Source organism: Lipotes vexillifer, unplaced genomic scaffold (assembly GCF_000442215.2).
Source record: "Lipotes vexillifer unplaced genomic scaffold, Lipotes_vexillifer_v1.1 scaffold467, whole genome shotgun sequence".
In the NCBI taxonomy this organism is placed as follows: domain Eukaryota; kingdom Metazoa; phylum Chordata; class Mammalia; order Artiodactyla; family Lipotidae; genus Lipotes; species Lipotes vexillifer.
The window spans coordinates 100156-110069 of NW_006788081.1; the positions used below are offsets into that span (position 1 = coordinate 100156).

The 9914-nt window shown below is 37.5% G+C and overlaps 1 protein-coding gene across 2 annotated transcripts in view; it reads right to left on the bottom strand.

The window, feature by feature from the left end:
- Positions 1 to 9914, bottom strand: part of FYB1 (FYN binding protein 1) — a 179025-nt gene that overhangs the window by 50638 nt on the left and 118473 nt on the right. For both annotated transcript variants that reach the window (XM_007461238.1, XM_007461237.1), the window contains one exon: positions 2016 to 2172. In XM_007461238.1, the coding sequence (XP_007461300.1) occupies positions 2016 to 2172 (157 nt within the window). The remainder of the gene's footprint in view (positions 1 to 2015; positions 2173 to 9914) is intronic.

The following is a 9914-nucleotide window of genomic DNA, read 5'->3' on the forward strand; positions in this document are numbered from 1 at the left end:
TAATGCCAAACCCTCCTCCTCTCCATGATTTCTTCAATCAAAGAGTTACCAGTCTTTATGCCTTAGAAATTATCAGGAATTCATGCTCAAGCTGTTTACTGAAATTTCTCACTAGAATTAAACAGGATCCAGAAGCCTAACTGAAGCCAAGAGCTGGGATAGAGTCATATAATAAAATTCAAAAGTACTAAGATCAATTATCTAATGGGTTAAATTCATCAGAGTAGGAACAAAATTAGGAAAAAGACACAGGATTTAATACATGTGAAAGGAAAGTAATTTACACAGAAATCAAGTGTATATAAGAACACCTATTAGTTATTTTAATTAAACTAATATTTATTTGACACATATGTTAGTAGGCAGATGGCTTACACTCTTATTTGGTAGCTGGTTATCATAAACTAGGATTCATAAACTCAAATGCCTGGAAGGGCATGTAGTTAACATAAATGCACAATGCAGCTTATATAGAGGATTGTAGCCACTAAGCTGCTCTAACACCTTCTAGTTAGTTGAAGTTATGCCTTTAACCACACCCCCCCCAAAGCCTAATAAAGTGAAATGTAGTGGTGGCTACCCATGACAAACATGTTTTCAACCCCTGCTCTAAATTGTAATCATCAGCATTAAAGGAAAGCTGTCAATCAGATTTTGATATTAATAGATTCTATCAAAAGGATTAAGGATATTAAGTACTTTAAATGTAATGAATATCAATCTGATAGGGGATTGAAGTGAAGGAAAAACAAACGTAGCTAAATATTTTGGCATATTACTTACTTGTGGTAAAGGAGAATCATGCAAAACAATTTTCTAGAAGAGGAAACGGAAGATCTACTCTGACTTGCCAAAGGAATCTATGCTTGCCATCGTCTGGCTATTTCTTTTTAAAACATTTCATCTATCCCAATCTTCTGCTTGCTTTTTCCTTAACCAGCTATTCTGATAAATGACGGATAAAGAGCCCGTGCATACAACCCATACAGTTTTTTTGTTTTTTTTTTTTTTTTTTTTTTTTTTTTTTTGCTGTATGCGGGCCTCTCACTGCTGTGGCCTCTCCCGTTGCGGAGCACAGACTCCGGACGCGCAGGCTCAGCGGCCATGGCTCACGGGCCCAGCTGCTCCGCGGCATGTGGGATCTTCTTCCCAGACCGGGGCACGAACCCGTGTCCCCTGCATCGGCAGGCGGACTCTCAACCACTGCGCCACCAGGGAAGCCCTAACCCATACAGTTTTGACATTTCTAAAACTACCATCTAAGAAAAGTGAGAGTGGGCTTGAATAAGTTTCCTAGTTTTTTAATACACAGTCAAAAATCTGACTATTCAGAGAAAACCTCCATTTTTTACTTAAAGGAGGTTATTTAGCAGAGTGGTTAAAAGCTCACATTTTCTTTGGACTCAGACTAACATTGACTCACATTTGGAGAAGTTACTTAGCCTCTGTAAAGTTCCATTTATTCATCTGTGACAGGATGATAACACTATCCACTCAATAAAGTTATAAGGATTATACATGTAACGTGCCTAGCACATCATAGGCAGTGAGTAAAATATGGTGGTGGTGGTGGTGATGATAATGGTGGTGATGGTGGTTGTGATGGTGGTGATGATGGCAATGATGGTGCTGATGGTGATGATAATGGTGATGGTGGTGATGGCTGTGGTGTTGCTGATGATAATGGTGGTGATGACATTAATGGTGGTTGTGGTGATGCTAATGGTGATGGTGGTGGTGCTGACCTGAAGAATGCTTCAGAACTTCTAAAAAGGCACTGGAAAATTTCTTCAAATGAACTCAGTGGGAAAACCACTGAAAAAGCAGAGAAATAAGAGTTGCTCAAAGGTATGGTGGTGTGAGAGCAGCTTGCTCAGCCATCTTTTCCCCCTGCCAACTGCTCATCTTTGTGGATCCATTAGCTTACCATGGAACCCTCAGCATTCAGCCAAACATAGTTTGAAAATCCATGGCAAGAGACTGACAAAGAAATGGCAAGATAACCTTTTGCTTACTTGAGATCTAAGGGAGGTTTAATGTTTCTGGGAGGTAGACTTGGGACTGCCGATTGTGTTGGGTGAGATGCTGGCAATGGTGGCTGGCAGGCTGGATGGGATGGTGGAGGTGGTGGTAGGGAAGTTGTTGAGTAGGACGTTGAGACCTTGCTGGTACCTAAGAAGCAAAGCAAAAAATACTGTGAATTAAGACAAATCTTCAAACTATAAGAACTGGCTATTCCAGGTATGTAGAAATGAAGAATTTAAACATAAATATGTAAGAAATGCATTCTAATTATTATAATTAATGCTTTAAAGAGTTTAATACTCTCAGTATCATGTGACATGGCTTTTTTATTTTCTTTCTGCATACCAGCTTTTATACTTACACAATTAAAACATCTACATATTTTTATTCTTAAATGCTTACAAAATCTCTATAGCATCATGATTCTCTGAATCCTCCTCAACCCTCTTGCCCTCATAAAGTCAATTTTTTTCTTTCTTATTTTTCTTTTTAAGTTCATTTTTTTCACACACACACACACACACACACACTGTATTTTATTTTTACAAGAGATAAATAAACTGACACCAAGCATTGTAAATGGATGACCACAACAAAAGCAACAATGGCTGCAATTACCAAACATGAAACACACTCATACTGTGTCATAATATTGACATTCAGTCCAGTATTCCTCCACTGTAACAGCTCCTTTACTTTGCAGTGAAAATTGATTTGTATATTTTTTGCCTCTGAGTCCTTGTGGGATATTTTTTTAAATTCAAACAGAAGGTCACAAAAATTATAATCATCCACATCAGTTCACTCAGTCCCATGTAATTAATTTGTTTTTGTCTTGATCTTTTGTTAGCACTTTTATGAATTCATCAGGTTTCCTTTAGAGTTCTGAAAATGCTTATTCATTCAGTTCAGCAGTATAGTCAGTTACCAGAAACCTGTACTTGTCAGAGACTTTTCATAAATTCCTTGAAAATGAAACCCTTTTATAGGAACATTTTTGCAAAAGCATCAGAGTACACCCAGAAATGTCTGTAAATGGCAAAAGACTTAAAAATGACCATGGTTAAAGATTGGATGAAAGTTCATAATAATGCAATTGACAAGGAAATTTATTTATTTCTGAGACATACATTTTACATTTTAAAGTAATAACTAGAATTATGATTTATAACTTTATACCAGAACATATAAGATTTTTAGAAATTTCATGTAATATCTAAAACATTTATATTAATATATTTCCATACAAATAACCCAAAGAAAGTTTAGTATTAGTTGTTTTTTGTTTGATTTTTATACTGCAGGTTCTTATTAGTCATCAATTTTATACACATCAGTGTATACATGTCAATCCGAATCGCCCAATTCAGCACACCACCATCCCCACCCTGCCCCGTGGTTTTCCCCCCTTGGTGTCCATACGTTTGTTCTCTACACCTCTGTCTCAAATATTCCCTGCAAACCAGTTCATCTGTACCATTTTTCTAGGTTCTACATACATGCATTAATATATGATATTTGTTTTTCTCTTTCTGACTTACTTCACTCTGTATGACAGTCTCTAGGTCCATCCATGTCTCAACAAATGACTCAGTTTCGTTCCATTTTATGGCTGAGTAATATTCCATTGTATATAAATACCACATCTTCTTAATCCATTCGTCTGTCAATGGGCATTTAGGTTGCTTCCATGACCTGGCTATTGTAAATAGTGCTGCAATGAACATTGGGGTGCATGTGTCTTTTTGAATTACGGTTTTCTCTGCGTATGTGCCCAGTAGTGGGATTGCTGGATCATATGGTAATTCTATTTTCAGTTTTTTAAGGAACCTCCATACTGTTCTCCATAGTGGCTGTATCAATTAACATTCCCACCAACAGTGCAAGAGGGTTCCCTTTTCTCCACACCCTCTCCAGCATTTGTCGTTTGTAGAATTTCTGATGATGCCCACTCTAACTGGTGTGAGGTGATACCTCACTGTAGTTTTGATTTGCATTTCTCTAATAATTAGTGATGTTGAGCAGCTTTTCATGTGCTTCTTGGCCATCTGTATGTCTTCTTTGGAGAAATGTCTATTTAGGTCTTCTGCCTATTTTTGGATTGGGTTGTTTGTTTCTTTAATATTGAGCTGCATGAGCTGTTTATGTATTTTGGAGATTAATCCTTTATCCGTTGACTCATTTGCAAATAATTTCTCCCATTCTGAGGGTTGTCTTTTCGTCTTATTTATGGTTTCCTTTTTTGTGAAGAAGCTTTTAAGTACCATTATGTCCCATTTGTTTATTTTTGGTTTTATTTCCATTACTCTAGGAGGTGGATCAAAAAATATCTTGCTGTGATTTATGTCAAAGAGTGTTCTTCCTATGTTTTCCTCTAAGAGTTTTATAGTGTCCAGCATTACATTTAGGTCTCAAATCCATTTTGAGTTTATTTTTGTATATGGTGTTAGGGAGTGTTCTAATTTCATTCTTTTACATGTAGCTGTCCAGTTTTCCAAGCACCACTTATTGAAGAGACTGTCTTTTCTCCATTGTATATCTTTGCCTCCTTTGTCATAGATTAGCTGACCATAGGTGCGTGGGTTTATCTCTGGGCTTTCTATCTTGTTCCATTGATCTATATTTCTGTTTTTGTGCCAGTACCATATTTTCTTGATTACTGTAGCTTTGTAGTATAGTCCGAAGTCAGGGAATCTGATTCCTCCAGCTCCGTCTTTTTTCCCTCAAGACTTCTTTGGCTATTCGGAGTCTTTTATGTCTCCATACAAAATTTAAGATGATTTGTTCTAGTTCTGTATAAAATGCCATTGGTAAGTTGATAGAGACTGCATTGAATCTGTAGATTGCTTTGGGTGGTATAGTCATTTTCACAATATTGATTCTTCCAATCCAAGAACATAGTATATCTCTCCATCTGTTAGTATAATCTTTAATTTCCTTCATCAGTGTCTTATAGTTTTCTGCATATAGGTCTTTTGTCTCCCTAGGTAGGTTTATTCCTAGGTATATTACTCTTTTTGTTGCAATGGTAAATGGGAGTGTTTCCTTAATTTCTCTTTCAGATTTTTCATCATTAGTGTATAGGAATGCAAGAGATTTCTGTGCATTAATTTTGTATCCTGCAACTTTAACAAATTCATTGATTAGCTCCAGTAGTTTTCTGGTGGCATTTTTAGGATTCTCTATGTATAGTATCATGTCATCTGCAAACAGTGACAGTTTTACTTCTTCCTTTCCAATTTGTATTCCTTTTATTTCTTTTTCTTCTCTGATTGACACGGCTAGGAATTCCAAAACTATGTTGAATAATAGTGGTGAGAGTGGACATCCTTGTCTTCTTCCTGATCTTAGGGTAAACGCTTTCAGTTTTTCAGCATTGAGAATGATGTGTGCTGTGGGTTTGTCATATATGGCCTTTATTATGTTGAGGTAGGTTCCCTCTATGCCCACTTTCTGGAGAGCTTTTATCATAAATGGGTGTTGAATTTTGTCAAAAGCTTTTTCTGCATCTATTGAGATGACCATACAGTTTTTATTCTTCAGTTTGCTAATATGGTGTATCACATTGATTGATTTGCATATATTGAAGAATCCTTGCATCCCTGGGATAAATCCCACTTGATCATGGTGTATGATCCTTTTAATGTACTGTTGCATTCTGTTTGCTAGTATTTTGTTGAGGATTTTTGCATCTGTATTCATCAATGATATAGGTCTGCAATTTTCTTTTTCTGTAGTATCTTTGTCTGGTTTTGCTATCAGTGTGATGGTGGCCTCATAGAATCTGTTTGGGAGTGTTCCTTCCTCTGCAATTTTTTGAAAGAGTTTGAGAGGGATGGGTGTTAGCTCTTCTCTAAATGTTTGACATAATTCGCCTGTGAAACCATCTGGTCCTGGACTTTTGTTTGTTGGAAGATTTTTAATCACAGTTTCAATTTCATTTCCTGTGATTCATCTGTTCATATTTTCTGTTTCTTCCTGGTTCAGTCTTGGAAGGTTATACCTTTGTAAGAATTTGTCCATTTCTTCCAGGTTGTCCATTTTATTGGCATAGAGTTGCTTGTAGTAGTCTCTTAGGATGCTTTGTATTTCTGCGTGTCTGTTGTAACTTCTCCTTTTTCATTTCTAATTTTATTGATCTGAGTCCTCTCCCTCTTTTTCTTGATGAGTCTGGCTAATGGCTTATCAATTTTGTTTATCTTCTCAAAGAACCAGCTTTTAGTTTTATTGATCTTTGCTATTGTTTTCTTTGTTTCTATTTCATTTATTTCTGCTCTGATCTTTATGATTTCTTTCCTTCTGCTAACTCTGGGTTTTGTTTGTTCTTCTTTCTCTAGTTCCTTTAGGTGTAAGTTTAGATTGTTTACTTGAGATTTTTCTTGTTTCTTGAGGTAGGCTTGTGTAGCTATAAACTTCCCTCTTAGAACTGCTTTTGCCGCATCCCATAGGTTTTGGATAGTCGCGTTTTCATTGTCATTTGTCTCTAGGTATTTTTTGATTTCCTCTTTGATTTCTTCAGTGATCTCTTGGTTGTTTAGTAACGTATTGTTTAGCTTATATGTGTTTGTTTTTTTTACGTTTTTCCCCTGTCATTCATTTCTAATCTCATAGCCTTGTGGTCAGAAAAGATGCTTGATTTGATTTCAATTTTATTAAATATACTGAGGCTTGATTTGTGACCCACGATGTGATCTATCCTTGAGAATGTCCCGTGCACACTTGAGAAGAAGGTGTAATGTGCTGTTTTTCTATTGTATCTATTACAATAGATCTATTGGTCTATTGTATCATTTAAAGCTTCTGTTTTTTTGTTTATTTTCATTTTGGATGATCTGTCCATTGGTGTAAGTGAGGTGTTAAAGTCCCCCACTATTATTGTTTGACTCTCGATTTCTTCTATTATAGATGTTAGCAGTTGCCTTATGCATTCAGGTGCTCCTATGTTGGGTACATATATATTTATATTTGTTAAATCTTCTTGGATTGTTCCTTTGATCATTATGTAGTGTCCTTCCTTGTCTCTTGTAACATTCTTTACTTTAAAGTCTATTTTATCTGATATGAGTATAGCTACTCCAGCTTTCTTTTGATTTCCATTTGCATGGAATATCTTTTTTCATTCCCTCACTTTCAGTCTGTTTGTGTCCCTAGGTCTGAAGTGGGCTGTTGTAGACAGCAGATATAAGGGTCTTGTTTTTGTATCTATTCAGCAAGCCTGTGTCTTTTGGTTGGAGCATTTAATCCATTCATGTTTAAGGTAATTATCAATATGTATATTCCTATGACCATTTTATTAATTGTTTTGGGTTTGTTTTTGTAGATCCTTTTCGTCTCTTGTGTTTCCCAATTAGAGAAGTTCCTTTAGCATTTGTTGTAGAACTGGTTTGGTAGTTCTGATTTCTCTTAGCTTTTGCTTGTCTGTAAACTTTTGATTTCTCCATTGAATCTGAATGAGATCCTTGCTGGGTAGAGTAATCTTAGTTGTAAGTTCTTCCCTTTCATCACTTTAAATATGTCCTGCCACTCCCTTCTGGCTTGTAGAGTTTCTGCTGAGAAATCAGCTGTTAACCTTATGGGAGTTCCCTTGTATGTTATTTGTCATTTTTCCCTTGCTGCTTTCAATAATTTTTCTTTGTCTTTAGTTTTTGCTAATTTGATTACTATGTTTCTTGGTGTCTTTTTCCTTGGGTTCATCCTGTATGGGACTCACTGCACTTCCTGGACTTGGGTGGCTATTTGCTTTCCCATGTTAGGGAATTTTCGACTATAATCTCTTCAAATAATTTCTCTGGTTGTTTCTCTCTCTCTTCTCCTTCTGGGACCCCTATAATGTGAATGTTGTTGCATTTAATGTTGTCCCAGAGGTCTCTTAGGCTGTCTTCATTTCTTTTCATTCTTTTTTCTTCATTCTGTTTCACAGCAGTGAATTCCACCATTCTGTCTTCCAGGTCACTTATCTGTTCTTCTGCCTCAGTCATTTTCCTATTGATTTCTTCTAGTGTAGTTTTCATTTCAGTTATTGTATTGTTCATCTCTGTTTGTTTGTTCTTTAATTCTTCTAGGTCTTTGTTAAACATTTCTTGAATCTTCTCGATCTTTACCTCCATTCTGTTTCCAAGGTCCTGAATCATCTTTAGTATCATTATTCTGAATTGTTTTTCTAGAAGGTTGCCTATCTCCACTTCATTTAGTTGTTTTTCTGGTTTTTTTTTTTCTTGTTCCTTCATCTGGTACATAGCCCTCTTCCTTTTCATCTTGTCTGTCTTTCTGTGAATGTGTTTTTTGTTCCACAGGCTGCAAGACTTTAGTTCTTGTTTCTGCTGTCTTCCCTCTGGTGGATGAGGCTTGTGTAAGGCTTGTGTAAGCTTCCTGATGAGAGGGACTGGTGGTGGGTAGAGTTGACTGTTGCACTGTTGGGCAGAGCTCAGTAAAACTTTAATCCACTTGACTGTTGATGGATGGGGCTGGGTTCCCTCCCTGTTGGTTGTTTTGCCTGAGGCAGCCCAACACTGGGCTCTTTGGTGGGGCTAATGACACACTCTGTGAGGGCTCACGCCAAGGAGTACTTCCCAGAACTTCTGCTGCCAGTGTCCTTGTCCCCATGGTGAGCCACAGCTATCCCCCACCTCTGCAGGAGACCCTCCAACACTAGCAGGTAGGTCTGTTTCAGTCTCCCCTGGGGTCACTGCTCCTTCCCCTGGGTCCCGATACACATACTACTTTGTGTGTGCCCTCCAAGAGTGGAGTCTCTGTTTCCTCCAGTCCTGTCGAAGTCCTGCTAACAATTCTCACTAGGCTTCACAGTGTGATTCTCTAGGAATTCCTCCTCCCGTTGCTGGACCCCCAGGTTGGGAAGCCTGATGTGGGGCTCAGAGCCTTCACTCCAGTGGGTGGACTCCTGTGGTATAAGTATTCTCTAGTCTGTGAGTCACCCACCAGCAGTTATGGGATTTGATTTGACTGTGATTGCACCCCTCCTACCGTCTCATTGTGGCTTCTCCTTTTTCTTTGGATGTGGGGTGTCTTTTTTGGTGAGTTCTAGTGTCTTCCTGTCGATGATTGTCCAGCAGCTAGTTGTGATTCTGGTGTTCCCGCAAGAGGGAGTGAGATCACTTCCTTCTACTCTGCCATCTTGGTTCCTCCCTCATATACTCGACATGGCTTTTAAAATATTCCATTTCTTTCCCTCCCTCCCCCCACCCCCAGTTTGTACATATAATTGACAAATAAAATTGTAAGTTGTTTAAAGTGTATATATGATGATTTGATATACATATATGTTGTGAAAGGTTTCCCCCCATCAAGTTAGTTAACATCCATCACCTCACACATTGACCTTTTTTAGGGTTGGTGGTGAGAACATTTAAGTTCTTTTAGCAAATTTCAGTTATGCAATACAGTGTTATCAACTGTAGTCACTATGTTTTATTTTAGATCCTCTGACTTTACACATCTTATAACTGAAAGTTTCTACCCTTTGACCAACTACTTCTTCCTTTTTTTTCCCCCTCCCAGCCCCTGGCAACCACTTTTCTACTATTTATAGATTGTACAAAAAGCTTCCAAATTCCTTTTAGATATTTCTGCTTCTCTCCAAAATTTTTCACTTATAGTGATTATTAAAAATACTACCCTCTCTCCTTTCTCTCACAGTCCTCTTGGAGTTTTAAAAATCGCTCAGCCCCTGCACCCCTGAATTGTGACACTTCTTGCAAGGTGCAAATCTCACAGGAATAGCTCATTTTCTCTTTTGGCACCTATTTTTTGGGGTTGAGGTAGGGAGAATTAGTTTCCTTATAAATCTGGTAAATAAAAATTTCTAACTGATTACATTTATGTTAAAAATATTTTGTCTAGGGCTTCCCTGGTGGCGCAGTGGTTGAGAGTCC